This window comes from Schistocerca serialis, chromosome 5 (genome assembly GCF_023864345.2).
Source record: "Schistocerca serialis cubense isolate TAMUIC-IGC-003099 chromosome 5, iqSchSeri2.2, whole genome shotgun sequence".
Taxonomy (NCBI): Eukaryota; Metazoa; Arthropoda; class Insecta; order Orthoptera; family Acrididae; genus Schistocerca; species Schistocerca serialis.
Window position 1 is genome coordinate 288042179 of NC_064642.1, and position 17751 is coordinate 288059929.

At 40.1% G+C, this 17751-nt stretch overlaps 1 protein-coding gene across 3 annotated transcripts in view; it reads right to left on the bottom strand.

Moving 5' to 3' along the window:
* Window positions 1-17751, bottom strand: part of LOC126480903 (integrin alpha-4-like) — a 582211-nt gene that overhangs the window by 108421 nt on the left and 456039 nt on the right. For all 3 annotated transcript variants that reach the window (XM_050104300.1, XM_050104298.1, XM_050104299.1), the window contains exon 20: window positions 3284-3605. In XM_050104300.1, the coding sequence (XP_049960257.1) occupies window positions 3284-3605 (322 nt within the window). The remainder of the gene's footprint in view (window positions 1-3283; window positions 3606-17751) is intronic.

Here is a 17751-nt window from a genome sequence, read left to right on the forward strand (position 1 = left end):
AGGGTGATTTGGAGGAAGAGGAGGTGGGTCGCACTGTGACGGAGGACAGAACTGTTCCAAGCAGGGTTCAATTTGGATAGTGTCTTGGGGAATTGGATCATTAGGAGTAGGATTAGAATTATTTTTCTTCATGGTGAAGTGGTATTTCCAGCAGAGAGTACGAGTGTAGGACAGTAAATCTTTGACAAGGGCTGTTTGGTTGAATCTGGGAGTAGGGCTGAAGGTAAGGCCTTTGGATAGGACAGAGGTTTCGGATTGGGAGAGAGGTTTGGAGGAAAGGTTAACTACTGAGTTAGGGTGTTGTGGTTCCAGATTGTGTTGATTAGAATTTTGAGGTTTTGGGGGGAGTGGAGCTGGAAGTGGGAGATTGAGTAGATGGGAGAGACTGGGTCTGTATGCAATGAGAGGAGGTTGAGGTTTGCTGGAAAGGTTGTGGAGGGTGAGCGAGTTGCCTTTCCATAGGTGGGAAACCAGGAGATTGGATAGTTTTTTGAGGTGGAGGGTGGCATGCTGTTCTAATTTGCTGTTGGCCTGTATGAGGACGCTCTGAACAGCTGGTGTGGATGTGGGAGAGGAAGGATTGAGGACTTTTATTAAGGATAGGTGTTGATGGGTGTGTTCATTGGCTGAGTTGATGTGTAGGTGAAGGATTAGGTGGGTGAGGGCTGTGGATTGTTCAGTTTGGAACCGGTATAGGGACTGATGGAAAGAAGGGTGACAGCCAGAGATGGGAACTTTAAGTGTGAGGCCTTTGGGGGTAATGCCAAATGTCAGACAAGTCTGAGTAAATAAAATATGGGAGCGTAATCTGGCTAGGGCGAAGGCATGTTTGTGGAGGGAATGTAAATAAAACTTAATGGGGTCATTGTGGGGATGTTGTGAGGATGACATGGTATTAGAATGTGGAAAGTGTGACACAAGGCTGAAATGAAAATGAAAATGAAAATAAAAATAAATGGGGGAGACATAAAGATGAACTAGAAAGCAACTGGAGATCTGCTGCGAAAAAAGTCGAAAAAGTGTTGGTAAAACCTGAGCTATGTTGATCCGGTGGTGAAATTGGCTTGGTAAACAATGATGTGCACAAAAGTTAGGTGGTTGTGTTGCCGCCAAAACACATTAAAGGGCAGAGAAATTTGGAAAAATTTCGAAAAAACTGGTTGTAAATGTATTAAAAGGAGAAGTTTTGTGGTGGAAGATTATGAAAATGAGGCTAACAATTGTCTGACGAAGAAATAATGACGTTAAAACCTGTGGGAAGTGGCTAAAAATGATGAGTGATGTGGGAAAAACGGAAGTGGAAATAAAGCGAAAGTTGTTAGAACTAGCTGAAATGGTTGTTTAACAGGTGGAAGGAACTGTTTGTGAACTGGGAACGGTGGATTTTATAGCAGCGGTAGTGTTGAAAGCGGAAAAAAATGTTTGGTTATGGTTTTTAAGTGGGTTACGTATTATTGAGTATATGTAGGCAAGATAAAATTGTACGGTGGATTACGGTAAAAAGGAGAAGGTGAATACAAAGTGAAACTACTTGCACAAACAGTAAGAGAAAGTGAGATGACAGAAAAAAATCCGAAATGCAACAGTGACAATAACAAACGTAATTGTTGGGTTCAAATTAATGATATGAATATAATAGAGGGAAACATTTCATGCGGGAAAAATATATCTAAAAACAAAGATGATGCAACTTACCAAAGGAAACCATTGGTATGTTGATAAACACACAAACAAACACAAACACACACACAAAATTCAAGCTTTTGCAACCAATGGTTGCTTCATCAGGAAAGAGGGAAGGAGAGGGAAAGACGAAAGGAAGTGGGTTTTAAGGGAGAGGGTAAGGAGTCATTCCAATCCCGGGAGTGGAAAGACTTACCTTAGGGGGAAGAAGGGACAGGTATACACTTGCGCCCACACACTTTTCCATCCGCACATATACAGACACAAGCAGGCATATGTACAGGCAAAGAATTTTGGCAGAGATGTCAGTTGAGGCTGAAGTACAGAGGCAAAGATGATGTTGAATGACAGGTGAGGTAAGAGCGGCTCCTACCCTTGTAACCGCCCCTGGTGTAAAACCTGTCCCATGCACCCTCCCACCACCACCTACTCCAGTCCTGTAACCCGGAAGGTGTACACGATCAAAGGCAGAACCATGTGTGAAAGCACGCATGTGATTTACCAACTGACTTGCCTACACTGTGAAGCTTTCTATGTGGGAATGACCAGCAACAAACTGTCCATTCGCATGAATGGACACAGGTAGACAGTGTTTGTTGGTAATGAGGATCACCCTGTGGCTAAACATGCCTTGGTGCATGGCCAGCACATCTTGGCACAGTGTTACTCCGTCCGGGTTATCTGGATACTTCCCACTAACACCAGCCTGTCAGAACTCCAGAGATGGGAACTTGCCCTTCAATATATCCTCTCTTCCCGTTACCCACCAGGCCTCAACCTCCACTAATTTTACGTTGCCACCGCTCATACCTCACCTGTCATTCAACATCATCTTTGCCTCTGTACTTCCGCCTCGACTGACATCTCTGCCCAAATTCTTTGCCTTTACATGTGTCTGCTTGTGTCTGTATATGTATGGATGGGTATGTATGTGTGCGCGAGTGTATACCTGTCCCTTTTTCCCCCTAAGGTAAGTCCTTCCACTCCTGGGATTGGAATGACTCCTTACCCTCTCCCTTAAAACCCACTTCCCACTTCTTTTCGTCTTTCCCTCTCCTTCCCTCTTTCCTGATGAAGCAACCGTTGGTTGTGAAAGCTTGAATTTTGTGTGTGTGTTTGTGTTTGTTTGTGTGTCTATCAATATACCAACACTTTCATTTGGTAAGTTACACTGTCTTTGTTTTTAGATATATTTTTCCTGTGTGGAATGTTTCCCTCTATTATATTCATATCATCATATCACTGAGAAATATAGAATTATTGCAGACAGAGATGTCTGTCTACAGTATATCTCTTGTCATATGACAGATGCCAGAACAGATGATCAGTATTTTTGTATTATTCAAATTATAGTAACTGCTGAACATGCTAAAGTTACTAACTGTTTGCTAGCATCTTCCTGTACACTCACTTCTTTGTAATGTCTTAAACAACAAATTCATCAGTTACCATAATGTTGTTTTTCTTTCAGATAACAGTACTCCATACTTTTTATGAACTACTGGAAATTAAAATTTTAAGTCAAATATGTTGCCTCTTCCTGTTGCAATTTTTCTGCTCATAACTGTAGCAGTAATGATAATAATAAAGGTTAACTGACCTAGTGCTGATGTGTTGAGTTTTCCAATGAATTTTATACTGAGCAGTGCTTTTGAATCAGTAAAACCTGATGTACAAGTAATGTTTTGACAAACAACATCCTCACGCGTACAATTTAAGTACAGTATGTTATCTGTTGAAGAGACACTGTCATCACTGTTCACTTCAGGAAGTTTTATAGTCTTTGTCACCTCTCTCTTTGGTCTTGATTGGTCCATTTCTATACTGTTTATTTCCTGAATTTCTGGTATTATATCATTGTAGCCGCTGGTTGGCAATGGAGGGTCTGATTCACATTGGATGACATACCTTCCTTGTGTTACCTGAAAGGAGAGTATATGATATTAATTTTATTTGAATGACCCTATAGTTAAGAAAAATAGACACTCACAACTTAGGGATATGTCAGCATTTTTTATAAGTGCTTAATGGTTCTTGAAGCTGATGCTAGTTCTAGATATGCAGTAACGTAGTTTTAACAAAGCAGGGGGAAGCCTTGATCCATAGCAATGTTTCAAGAACCATACAGTAATTTACATGAAGTGAAATAAGGAAATAATTGTAATAGAGTGTTGTTGCTTGAAACTGAAACCTGAATGTAGCACAGGCATTGAAAATGTGGCAGTGTAATGTACACAGGTGAACAAATTTATTTTAGTTGAAACTTCAGAGCTGAGAGGCCGTGGTTGATGTATAAAATTTTCACCTAACGTTTCGTCTCCATCTGTGGGAGACATTTTCTGAAGTCGTCTGGCTACTTCCGGATGACGTCAGAAGATGTCCCCCGCAGATGGCGCTGAAACGTTAGGTGAATATTTTATACATTGACCATAGCCTCTTGGCCTGGAAGTTTCACCTGAAGACAACACCGGCCGTGAAAGCCTACACTGTATGATTAAATTTATTTTATCTAATAATCTATAAATGCTAGATAACATATGGATTAACAGGTGTGAGATGAACTGTTACAATGAAAACAGAAGAACAAAGATTTAAAAAGTTGTCTCATGGATAACTGTCACTGAAACAGTAGAAGAAAACATGTTATTCTAAATTACCAATGGTGGCTTACAGCACCTATGGTTATTTTTCTGTGGTTATGCTATCTACAGTAACTAGAATATAGTTTCTGATAAAATATATTGTGACATTCTAGTTCACTTCTGATAATGATGAAAATAAATGTTACGATTTAAACAAGTGCTGTTTGTTTCATTATTGTGACTGGATTACCTATGATGTTTCTGTTTTTCAAAAAAGACAATGAAGAATGAAGAAGCATTTGTTCTGTTAAAAAGAAGTCCATTTTCTCTGCTTGAATGACGTGCACATTTATTTCTTTCAATAAACAGGAAGCAATTTATTGAACATTCTTGGGTTAAGCTGATGTACTCTGTGGCATACATAACAAACTGTGTTATAAATAGCAACAACTATGAAAAAACACCTTGTGAATTGTGGACAGGATGAAAGCCTACTGTACAATACTTACATGTAATAGAATGTGAAGGTTTCATTCATGTACCCAGACAAAGATGTCTTTCTAAATTATCCATGAGAGATGAAAAAGTCATTCTTACAGGATACTCTATACAGCTGCAGTTTTAGAGTTTGCCTGCCAGAAACAAGACAAGTTGTGGAACATAGGGAGTATATATTTAAGAATTTTTGAATGGTAAATACTGAATTGAAAATCAAGAAAAGGAAAATTCCAAAGGGAAGGCCTATGTTGCAGAAGTACAAACCAACATTGTACAAGGGAGGAACAATGATGAACCATTGTATATCATGAAGCACTTAATTCTGATAAGGCAGTTAAATGGGTAGTTGGAATAAATGAAGGAATTAACTCCTTGAAAAATCATGATGCTTGGAAATTGGTCAAGGAACCATCTGTTGTCATTGCAGTAAAGAACAGTTTTGTATTTAAAAAGAAGGCAATTAGAGGAAAGGAAAATTTTAAAGCCTTTTTAGTTGCAAACAGCTTTAGTCAAGTTGAAGGCAAATACTAAAATGAGATTTATGTTTCTCTTTCCAATTTTCAAACAATTCATCTACTGATAACAGCCAATGATGAGAAAAATTGGCATATTGGTCTACAAAGTGTGAAAAGTGCATACAAACATAGCAAATTAAAGGAATATATATCCTTTCTTTCAGCAGAGCTGGACAATTCTGTGAAGTTTGGAATATATTGGTGGAAGTGAAACTATGAGGATGAGTCATGAGTCATATTTGGGTAGCTCTGTTGGTAGAGTATCTGCCAGTGAAAGGGAAAATCCTGGGTTTGAGTCCTGGTCTGATGTTAAGGCTAGGTGAATGGTGAGAGCCAAAGACATGTAAAACCAGTTCCCATTTGCAGAGTTCTGAGATACAATTGTCTGGAGGAATAATCCAGATGGTATGTGTGGTGAAACAGAGACCAAAGTCATGATTGTCATGTTGTGTAACATGCTTTGCAACAGGATATTGTGTGCTGGCAGTATACACCCTCTGCCTAAGCCTATTCATCCTAACTGATAGCTTGGTGGTACTCATGCCAATGTAAAAGACCAAACATCGTTTGCATAACAGCTGGTGTATGATATGTGTCATCTCACAAGTGGTTGTCCCTTTGATAATATATGAGGGGGTGTTGGAAAATAAGTTTCCCCTGTTGACAGTGGGCAGAGTTGTGTGATATGGGCAAAAGACGACATGGCAGGTGAACGTGCATGTGCAAGACACCAATACATCATTGGGTAGAGGTCGACTGCAAGCAAGCAGATGGCACTTTTGCAGTGCCATCACAAAGCGGAGGCCAGCCACTCAGTCTTTCCCCAGAGCTATGGAGAGAATGTGCATTTTGAAGTCATGGTCAAAGGTGGAAGTGAGAGCTGTTATTCACTATGAATGGGTGCGTGGAGTATCAGGCACAGAAATTCATAACCGATTTGTTGAGGTGTATGGGTCAGGTGTGATGTCAAGGCACATGGTGTGGAGATGGTGCCAGCAGTTCAGTGATGGACGTCAACACATGCGGGAGATACCGAGACCTGGACAGACGTGCATGGCCACTACAGATGCAAATGCCAGGAAGGTGGAAGATATGATTAAAGAGAACCGGCGTATCACAGTCGATGGAGTAGTGGCAGAACTTGGGGTCAGGCATGAGTGAGCTCATAAGATCATCCATGACATTCTTCGATACAGGAAAGTGTCTGCACAATGAGTGCCCCACCAACTGATCCCGACATACATGGAACAATGCATGGTGTTCAGCCTGGAACAGATCATGCATTACCATGAATCTGGCACTGACCTTCTGTTTTGGATTGTGATGGGGGATGAAACGTGGGTCCACCATTACATGCCTGAATCAAAGGCTGCATTCATGGAGTGGAAACATCCATCCTCACCTGTCCGAAAGAAGTTCAAAAGCACTCCATCTGCAGGTAAAGTGCTACTCACTGTTTTCTGGGGGGCACCAAAGGAGTTTTGCTGCTGGACTTTCTGGAAGATGCAACCATCAATACTGCGTGGTACTGTGCCACTCTGTTGAAATTGAAAGAAGTGATTCGGAAAAAGCGGCCTGGCCTTCTCAGATCTGGCATTCTACTGTTGGATGACAATGCGAGACCACACAAGGCAACAGCATTGCAAAACCTTATGGAACTCTTGGTTGGGAACGCCTACACCATCTGCCTCACAGTCTGGATCTAGCACCAAGTGACTTCCATCTGTTTCCTGCTTTGAAGAAGACTCTCGGCAGAAGGCACTTTGGCAGCAATGCTGACGTCAAACAAGCTGTTCAACACTCCTTCCATACGCAACACCCTGATTTTTTTCCTGGAGGGCTTTTTGACGCTTATAAAGCTGTATAACAAATGTCTCAATGCACTTGGAAATTATGTAGAAAAATAAAAGATATGTCTTGTCTTTAATGTCTCATTCTCTTTTTTTTCCTTTCACACACAACTCTGACCACAGATGACAGGGTACACTTATTTTCCAACTCCCCCATGTATATTTTACTAGTAACAGGGCTGGTATAGGTGGTGACAGGAGGCTGCATAGGACATATCTTATGGTGGGGGTGGTCACAGGAGTAGGAGCCATGTGATAGAGAAATGAGTGCAAAAGAAGCCTAGGGCCTCATAAGGGTGTTGTGGAAACATATGTCATATACTAGCTGTTATGTAAATACTCTTCAGCCTTATAAATATGCATAACTACCACATATTTATTGGTAGGATGCATTGGAATATGCAGAGGATGTATACTGGCAACACAGTGCCTGTTTCACTGAAAGTACCATCGTCCTCCAGACACCTGTTTCTCAGGACTCCACAAGTAAAAACTGATGTAACAACATATCACTGGTTCTCAACCGTTCATTTTCTGACTTGCCTATCTATTCCTGCCACCGCTACTTAGCTTTACATTCCTATTAACTCATACATGATGTTTTGTCAGTAATCGTCCGCAGCTCATGGTCGTGCGGTAGCGTTCTTGCTTCCCACGCCAGTGTTCCCGGGTTCGATTCCCGGCGGCGTCAGGGATTTTCTCTGCCTCGTGATGACTGGGTGTTGTGTAATGTCAAATTCAAATGGCTCTGAGCACTATGAGACTCAACTGCTGAGGTCATTAGTCCCCTAGAACTTAGAATTAGTTAAACCTAACTGACATAAGGACATCACAAACATCCATGCCCGAGGCAGGATTCAAACCTGCGACCGTAGCGGTCTTGCGGTTTCAGACTGCAGCGCCTTTAACCGCACGGCCTGTGTAATGTCCTTAGGTTAGTTAGGTTTAAGTAGTTCTAAGTTCTAGGGGACTGATGACCATAGATGTTAAGTTCCATAGTGCTCAGAGCCATTTGAACCATTTGTCAGTAACCTCTGTTTTGCATATTACCATGTCTTCCATCTTTAAGCTCTCGAGTTGTCAAATGTCATCTGGTGCAGTCCTCAACTACCATTCTTTCCTTGTAATACATTCAGTAAGTCTTCCGTGACCAAAGGTTTGGGTGGCTTTTCTGAACTCTCCCCATTTTCTAAACCTCACCAGTTTATTTCCTTCAGCCCTCTTCCTTCTGCCAGAAAAAGTAGCCACTGGATTAGAAAGCTTGAAAATTTAAATACCTTCATATCAGTGTTCTCCTGCCACTGCTTGATGAGTGATTCTTTATCCATCCAGTAACATTGTAGAGTGTGTATAGTTTCAATTACCAGTTCCAAGTGTATCACATAAAAATAACAGTTACAAAGCAAATTTCTAGCATCTAGTTTCACAAGTAGTGCTGCCTTTGATGGGACAGGTGATGCTTGTGACTGGATAGGTGTAGGTGGTATTGGGAGGATGTATGGGACAGGTATTGTATCCATATATGTTACAGGGATATGGGATATGAGGCAAGGAGTTGGGAGCAGGAGTTGCAGAAATGGACAAGAATATTGTGTAGTTCTGATGGGCAGCAGAATACTATTGTGAGAGGGGCGAGAGTGATAGAGAGCAGGACATTCTCATTTCTGGAAATGAAGAAGGTAGTCAAAATACTGACAGAGGATGTAATTCGTTTTCTCCAGCACTGAGTGGTACTGAGTCATGAGGGGAATGCTCCTCTGTGGCTGGGTGATGGGACTTTGGGAGGTGGTGGATGACTGGAGCCATATGGCACCAGAGATCTGTTTTTGTATGAGATCAGGTGGGTAATTACAGTCTTTGAATCCTCAGTGATACCCTTGGTGTATTTTTCATGGGGCCACGTGTCAGTCATGAAGCAGTGCCCTTGGGTGGCTAGGCTGTAGGGAAGGGACTTTTTGGCGTGGACTAGGTTACAGCTGTCAAAGTGGAGGAATTTCTGGTGGCTGGTAGGTTTGATAAGGATGGAGGTACTGATATAGCCATATTTGAGATGGAGGTCAACATCAAGAAAGGTGGCTCGTTGGGTTTGAGTAGGATGAGGTGAAGTAAATGGCGGTGAAGGTGTTCAGCTTCTGGAGGAGTGTGAGTGTCCTCACACTTGATCTAGATCACAAATATGTCATCAGTGAATCTGAAACAGGTGGGGGGTTTGGGATTCTAGGTGTTTAGGAAGGACTCCTCTAGATGGCCCATGAATAGGTTGGCATAAGAAGGTGCCACGCAGGTGCCCGTAGCCATACCCCAGATTTGTTTGTAGGTAATGCCTTCAATGGAGAAATAATTGTGGATGAGGATACAGTTGGTCATGGTGACTAGTAAAGGAGGTTGTAGATTTTGAATCTTCTGGGCATTAGGAAAGATACTGTTCAACAGTGGTAAGGCCACTGGCATTTGGGACATTAATATGAAGGTAGGTGGCATCAGTAGTGATGAGCAGGACACCATGTGGCAAAGGAACAGGACCCGATTTGGAAGGAATCAGGAGAGGACGCAAATGCGAAATTATGTAGTAGAGATTGGGAACATGGCAATTCGAAAAAGATTTATTACATGAGGAAGAGGATGTTGATGATACTGAAGTGGGCAACCTTTTGTAAAATAAAGAGCCTGTGGTAGGGAAGAGAAAGCTCTGTTTGATATGGGCAGTGAAATTAGTGAATTAGCTGAAGAATTCTGTAATTGTATAAAAGATGGTAATGAGGTAATTGATGTACCAGTGTTAGGGTTAAAAACAGTAGGTGCCACAGGTAAACAGAATAAAGTTGTGAAGTGTCAGATTATTTAAAATCTGAACTAGGGTCATAGATTTGGTACACAAATTTTTTGTTGTGTCTGGTCTGAGTGCGGATATTATCTTGGGTATGGATTGGTTACTGGTAATAGAGTGCAAGAAATTAACTGTGTGGATGGTTTTATCAATTTTGATAATCGAGGATCAGAAATGAAGATGAATTTGGAGGGTATGGTGATAGATAACAATAATTTAGTAGGACAATTGGAGACAAGATTGATGCCAATAGGAATGGACATTGGGTATTTCGAACTGAACCTAGACTGTGGTTCTAATGAAGGTGAAAGAGGAACAACAGAAGCATTGAAGGTCCAAATGGACAAGGTAGAAGGGTTAAGTGAGCAGCAGACAGATAAGCTAGGAGAAGTCCTAAGGGTGAATAGAGAAGTATTTTCAGAGAAGCCAGGTAAAGTTAAAAACTTTGAATGCAAGTTAGATCAGAAACCACATTAACTCTTTGCAAGAAAACCTTTCCCTATACCGTTCACTTTGAGAGAAGCTGTACATAAGGAAATTGGGAGGATGATAGAGTGTTGTGTTATAGAGAGAAGTAAAATTGAATACAATAGTCCATTAACAGTTGTTGGCAAGAAAGATGGTAGTGTGGGATTGGTCATAGATGCTAGGATGTTGAATACCATAGTGAGTAGAGAGACTGATCAAACTGAGAATATGGCTGGAATATTCCAAAAATATTACAATATGAATTATCTGAGCAGTCTTGATCCGACAGCTGGGTACAGGCAAGTCCTGCTCACAAAGGAGTGTGTTTTTTTTGGTAAATGGAAATGTTACCAATACCCTGTGGTTCCATTTGGTTTAAATATTAGTGTGTCAGTGTTCATTCTGGCCCTCGACCAAGTATTAGGACCAGAGATGAGTTCTAAAGAAACAATGTATGTGGACAACCTTTTGATTGCCACTGAGCCTTGGGAAGAGCTTCATAGATTGTTGGATGAGGTGTTTCAAGCTTTGAGGAAAGGGAGTGTGACCCTTAGTCTTAAGAAATGTGGGTTTGTAAGAAAAGAAATAACATTCTTGGGTAGAATCTTGTCTACCGCTGGTATTAAGGTTAACCCTAAAAGGATGAAAGCAGATAAAGAGTATCTATCTCCAAAGACTTGGAAACAGTTTAAGTCATTCCTAGGTTTGTGCAATTTTTATAGAAATTTTGTGTCTGGACAAGTGTTCAACAACTTATGTTTAAACAAACTATTAAGTCCTAAAGTGCCTTTTGTTTGGATGGATGAATGCAAAGAAGCATTTAACCATCTTAAAGAGGCCATGAAAGAGGAGAGGGTTTTGCACCATCTCAACCTTCATCAACCTTTTTGTCTGGGAACTGATTCCAGTGGTTATGGTATTGGAGTTGAATTATTTCAAAATTTTGGGGAAGATGAGAAAAGGAAGATCATATGACAATTGCTTTTGCAAGCTTATCATTAATGAGGTATGAAAGAAATTATAGTGTGACTAAAAGAGAAGCTCTGGCAATAATTTGGAGATTCAAAAAATTCAGAGACTACCTGTGGGGCAACAAAACTCATTTACACTGATCACAGAGCTCTTATTTTTTTAAGAAATTTAGATTGATGTGTACACAATTGATGATGTGGACAGTGTTTATGCAACAATTTGAATTTGAAATAAAAAACCTCACGGGCACACAAAACAAAGTAGCAGATGCACTATCAAGGTTACCATTGGGAGAAACTGGAGAAGCAAGACGGAAAGTAGGTGGGGAATATGTTAAATTGTTCTATACAAAGGGACTTCCTGGAGAAAAGAAGATAGAAGGCATCTGTAAGTACATGAGGAGTTATCAGAATCACGACAAAGTATGGAAAATGATAAAGAGGGACTTAGCTATGCCAGGTACTAATAATAAATTGGCGAAATATTACAAGGTGCATTCTGGGGTTTTATTTAGGCAAACTAATGAAAATTCAGAAGATTGGAAAGTGTGTTGGCCCAGTGAGTACATAGATGACATAATTCGTTTGAGTTTTGGAGACATAGCAGCAAAAAAGTGTATAAAAAAATTGAAAGAGTGTATAATTTTTGACAACATGGTGAAGAGAGTAAACAACCATATTAAGATGTGTGACAAATGTCAATGACCCAAGGTTACTAATCAGATGTTCAGACTTCTCATGCAAAATGTCAAACCAGATGACTTAGTGGAATTGTTAGCAGTGGATTGTTATGGCCCCTTGTCGAAAACAAAAGGAGGTTTTGCTTATATTTTTGTAGTGTTGGAAGTATTATCTAAATTTATAAAACTCTATCCTTAGTGTAAATCAACTGGCAAAGTGATCTTGACTAAATTAGGAGAGGACTATTTCATAAATTTTATTACCGTATTTATTCGAATCTAAGCCGCACTCGAATCTAAGCCGCACCTGAAAAATGAGACTCGAAATCAAGGAAAAAACAATTTCCCGAATCTAAGCCGCACCTGAAATTTGAGACTCGAAATTCAAGGGGAGAGAAAAGTTTTAGGCCGCACCTCCAGATCGAAACAAAATTGGTCCATTGTAATATGAGACACAATTTAGGTCGAATGAATGACGATACAGCTACAGTAGTTTGGTTCGAGTCTTAAGCTTCGCAGTTAAGCTTTACCAGGTAGCCATTGCAATGCGTCAGGCGCTACGTCCGTATTTATACGGGTACCCTTCTTTTTTCACGTGCTTCGTTTGGTTTGAATTGATTGCTTATTTTTCTTTGATCTGATAAGTGCCGTTATCTTTGTTATAGATCTTTACGTGTCACTCTAAGCTGAAAATGCATTACTGTACTGTGTCATGCATTGTTTGTTGCATTCTGATAATGAGTGTTTACGACCAGTCGCCGCTAGCGGCATGCCTTGCTTTTGTGCGCGCTACCGCTGCTTACAATAAAAAAAAGAGAGGAATCGTCTCATTAGCGAAACAATGGCAAGAGACTGCTATTTGTTGTTACTTACACTAATGCTTTCTTTGATAATGATCAACAAGAACCAAATAATAGACTGCGTATGATAGAAGATGTTCTGAACGAGAGTTCAGCGAAAATTTTTCTCTGAAAATCTTTGTAGACGCCTCTGTAGTACGTTACATTCTGCACAGAAATTAGAGTCATCTTAGATTTAAAAATCTAGTCAATTCCCGTGCTTCATTTCTGACTGTATCACTATTAGGCATAAGAATAATACGAATATAAACATGACATGATATGTATATTCTTCCGTGTTTGCTGTTGTCTCACTCTAGTTTCGTAGTTTATTAGGCAGCAAACACGAAAGAATACAAGGCAAAATGTTTATATTAGCATTATTCTTATGGTGAAGAGAATACTGCATGTGATTCACAATTCATAAAAATTCCTATTAGCAACCATCTCTTCTCACAGGTAGGAAACATTCAGAAGGTAGAGTTGGCCAGATTCACAAACATCCCAAACAGTCTTGCCAGTCGGATTTTCGTAGTACATTGAAATGCTGCTACTTTTGAAGATGAGTAATACGGAATTTGTATCTACTTCGTTGGGTAATGTATGAAAATGTAGTGGTCGAAACTCGGGGCGGATAAAAAATCTCGTCTTCCACTTTTTTTTAAATTTATTTACTGGCGGTGCCTGCAAAGCATGCACATATATTCGACAGTAGAAGTTAGTTGTGGCGGCACCTACAAACATTTTTCAGAACTTCCGCTTACTTTGCACTCGATTCTAAGCCGCAGGCGGTTTTTTGGATTACAAAAATCGGAAAAAAAGTGCGGCTTAGATTCGAGTAAATACGGTAAACTGAAGGCCATATTTCCTGATAACTGGTCACAGTTTACAAGTAAGAAGTAGAAGGAAGGCCTTGCCAACCATGGAATAACAGTAATATATATGCCAACTTACCATCCAACAGGAAATCTTGCGGGATGTTACATGAGGGAAATGGGCTGACTGTGTCATACATATTATAGCAATAACCATAGTTCGTGAGGAGATATTGTGGAAAATATTGAGGATGTAATGAAAGCTGTAAGTCATGATGTAACGGGATTTACTCCTTATGAAATTATGAAGGGAAAGAGATTTTTGGGTTTTGTTGAGGAGAAATTGTCTTTTCCCCACAGAGAGGAATTCAGTTGGGGTGAGGAAAAGAAAAGAATGAAAGAATCGGTAGAAAAGAAGTTGGAGGAAAGGAGGAGGCGACATGATGAGAAAATAAAGAAGGTTGGTATTAAAGTAGAAGATCTAGTCTTAGTGAAGACATATGAAAAATCAAAAGAGATAAGTGATAAGATTTCACATTTTTTTATGTGTATAAGAGTCCATTTGAGGTAATAAGTATACCAGACCCGAATGCATTCTATTTAGTTTACCCAAAGTCAAAGAAGAAATTTGGTCTTAAGAATATAGTAGATTTGAAACCATATTATACTAAAGTCACAAAAATTGTGAGTGTGAACAAGATGGGAATTGTTGTTGAGAGTAATATTTGGGATATAGGATGAATGAGTAGAGGCCGAGTGTATAATTTTGCTTTGAAAGACAAGAAGATAAATTTGATGAATGGGTACTTGAAGGCAGTACTCAGAATCTAGGTGGAGGACTTAATTCCAATATTGATGACTTAATCGAAAGAAATGGTTAAAGAGGAGTTCTTGCGTGTGGGATTTTGTAGTACTGTGATTTGGAATAATGAAAAAGTAAGCTGACAGATAGGGTGAGTGGTTTGTAAATGTGATGGGATATTTAATTAGTAATTAGTAATTTAATAATAGAGTTTGAGTTGTTACAGCATGTGATGAGAAGCAGCAACTTATGAAGCAGCAACTTATGAAAAAAAAAACAAAAAAAAACACATGCAATGACTATTTGTAAAGGGATTTAATGACAGAACATTCAAGTATACAGACAAAAGCAATAAATGAGACTCGCTGATATAGAGTCATTCATGTGAAGCATAGTAAAGACACTCAAGGTGTGATTAAAGTGTAGTGTAACATGTATTGTAGGTAGAGAACTGATTGGATATGTCTTCAGTTTTACAATGTAAATTTATGGTTATTAATTATTTTGCTCGAATATTTGTAATAATGCAGACATTTCTTGTTACTCTTTTTGGAGTCACAAGCCCAATGACATGTTTAATTGTGGAACTTTTGATATTATTCTATAAGAGGTTTGTAATACACTCTTTCATTATTATTGGGTAAATTTCATACTTCATCATGATATATTGGATTATTGAGGCTATATGTTGTGAAAGGTAATTTTAAAATTTAAATTGACATAATCAAAGACTATAACTAGTTTTAGGTAGATGGGACTCACATGTGTCGAGGACATAATCAAAGACCATAACTAGTTTTAGGTAGATGTGACTCACATGTGTCAAGGGCATTTTATCTTGAGAGATTCTTGGGAAAATCTCATGATAAAATGGGGGGGGGGGCACATGTGATTCTATGACTAATAATGAGATATATTTTTTTTTCCTTTCTTTTGCTGCCTTGTACTTCATAGATATAGTTTTGATGATGTAGAATATTTTTCATTCGGTTATATAGTGTAGAAAGCAATGGAAAAGGATTACTAGATGGTTTACGACTGGGCACCTTAAACGTAAGGACTCTAACTGGGAAGTTAGAAGAAATTGTAGAAATGATGGAAAGGAGGAAATTGGACATCTTGGGACTTGCTGAGACTAGGTGGAGAGGAGTTGGTGAAAAACCACTAAGTAAAGGATGTAAACTGTACTGGATAGGGAATGAGAGGGGAAGAAATGGAGTGGCAATAGTGGTCAGAGAGGGTCTGCAGGAGGAGGTGGAAGGTATCAATGATCGAATGATAAAAGCCAGAGTACGAGTGAAAGGAAAAAGCATTGAAATCATCCAAGCATATGCCCCACAGGTGGGGTGTACAAAAAAGGAGAAGGAGGAATTTGAAGATGACATGCAAAAGCAGCTAAATGGAGGTAATCAGATTATAATAGGGGACCTCAATGTACATGTTGGCACAGACAGGAAAGGATTCGAGGAGATAATGGGACCAGAGGGCTGGGGGAACCGAAATAGAGAAGGAAAATTGTTGCTGGAATTCTGCAAGAGGAATGGGCTGGCGATCGCAAATTCCTGGTACAAGAAGAGAAATAGCCACAAAATAACTTGGTACAGTGGAGACTGGTCCCAAACTTCAGTAGTAGACTATGTACTAGTGGACAGGCAGATGATGAGCAGCCTCACAGATGTTAAGGTCATTCCATCTGAGGCCTTAGACAGTGCCCATCGGCTGTTGGTAGCCACCCTGAGAGAGAAAAAAGATAGGAGGGCAACAGACATACAGGAGAAAAGGTTGAAGACATGGATGCTGAAAGAGGATGAACGGAGGACCCAGTACCAGACACTGATCAGGAAGAAGCTGCCAAAGGAAGATCAGAGAACAGTGGAAGAAGAATGGGGAGATTTTAAGAGGGCTCTAGTTGAGGCAGCTGTGACTGCGTGCGGAAGAACTAGCACAAAGAGGAGAAGTAAGGAAACCCCATGGTGGAACAACATATGTAAAGAGGCAGTACTTCGAAAGAACAAAGCCTTCAGAGAATGGTTCCAGACCCGAACAGAGGAAGCTAGGGTAAAATATAAGGGAAGCAAGAAAGCGGCACAGACCATAGTAAGGGCGGAGAAGAAGAAGTGGATGGAAAAATGGACAAGAATGTTAGAAGAGGACAGTGAAGGGAACAAAAAAGTACTTTACACCATGGTAAGAAATAAGAGGAAAGACAGAAGCGAGTGCCTGAGGATCATGGATAATAATGGAAGAGTTGTGGAGGAAATGCATGAGCTCAAAAAGATTTGGAAGGAGTACTTTGAAGATCTGTTGAATGCCGTCAAGCGGGTAACTAACAGCGATGGATAGCCTAAGGCAGCAGACGATTATAATAGTGGGGAAATTGATGATCTAACTTGGAATGAAGTGGAAGAAGCCGTAAAGAGGATGAAAGGGGGCAAGGCACCAGGTTGGGACGAAGTAACAGTGGATATGATACGAGCAGCAGGAGAAGTAGGAACCCAGTGGCTATACAGAGTGCTGAGGGTGGTGTGGAAGGAGAACAGAATTCCTGAGGATTGGAAGAAAGGAATTATAGTCCCAATCTTCAAGAAAGGGGATAAAAGGAGATGTGAGAACTACAGAGGAATCACCCTGCTATGCCACCATGGAAAAATCTATGAAAAGATCCTGGAGAAGAGAATAAGAAGCAGTATTGAAAATAGACTGCAAGAGGAGCAGTATGGTTTCAGACCGGGAAGATCAACAACGGACTTCATATTTGCGGTAAGGCAACTGCAGGAAAGGCACTATAAGTACGGGAAGGACTTAACCATGGCCTTTTTAGATATTGAGAAGGCGTATGACAGTATCTATAGGGACAAGCTCTGGGATGTGCTGAACGCAAAAGGGATAGATGAAGAGATAACACGAAAAGTCAGAAAAATGTATGAGGGAAGTGAGAGTTGTGTGAAAGTGGGGAGGGAACGTACTGCATGGTTCAAGCTGGAAAATGGGCTGCGACAGGGAAGTGCACTTTCGCCATTATTGTTTATTATTGTTATGGATGAAATCCTACAGCAAGTATCAGATGCAATTGGAGATCATAAAATGAAAGCAGTGCTTTTTGCCGATGACCTGATGTTATGGGAAAATTGCGAGAAGGAGGTGCAAGAGCAGTTAGATGTATGGGAGGCAACGGCAGCACAATATGGAATGCATTTCTCTGCAAAGAAAAGTGAAATAAT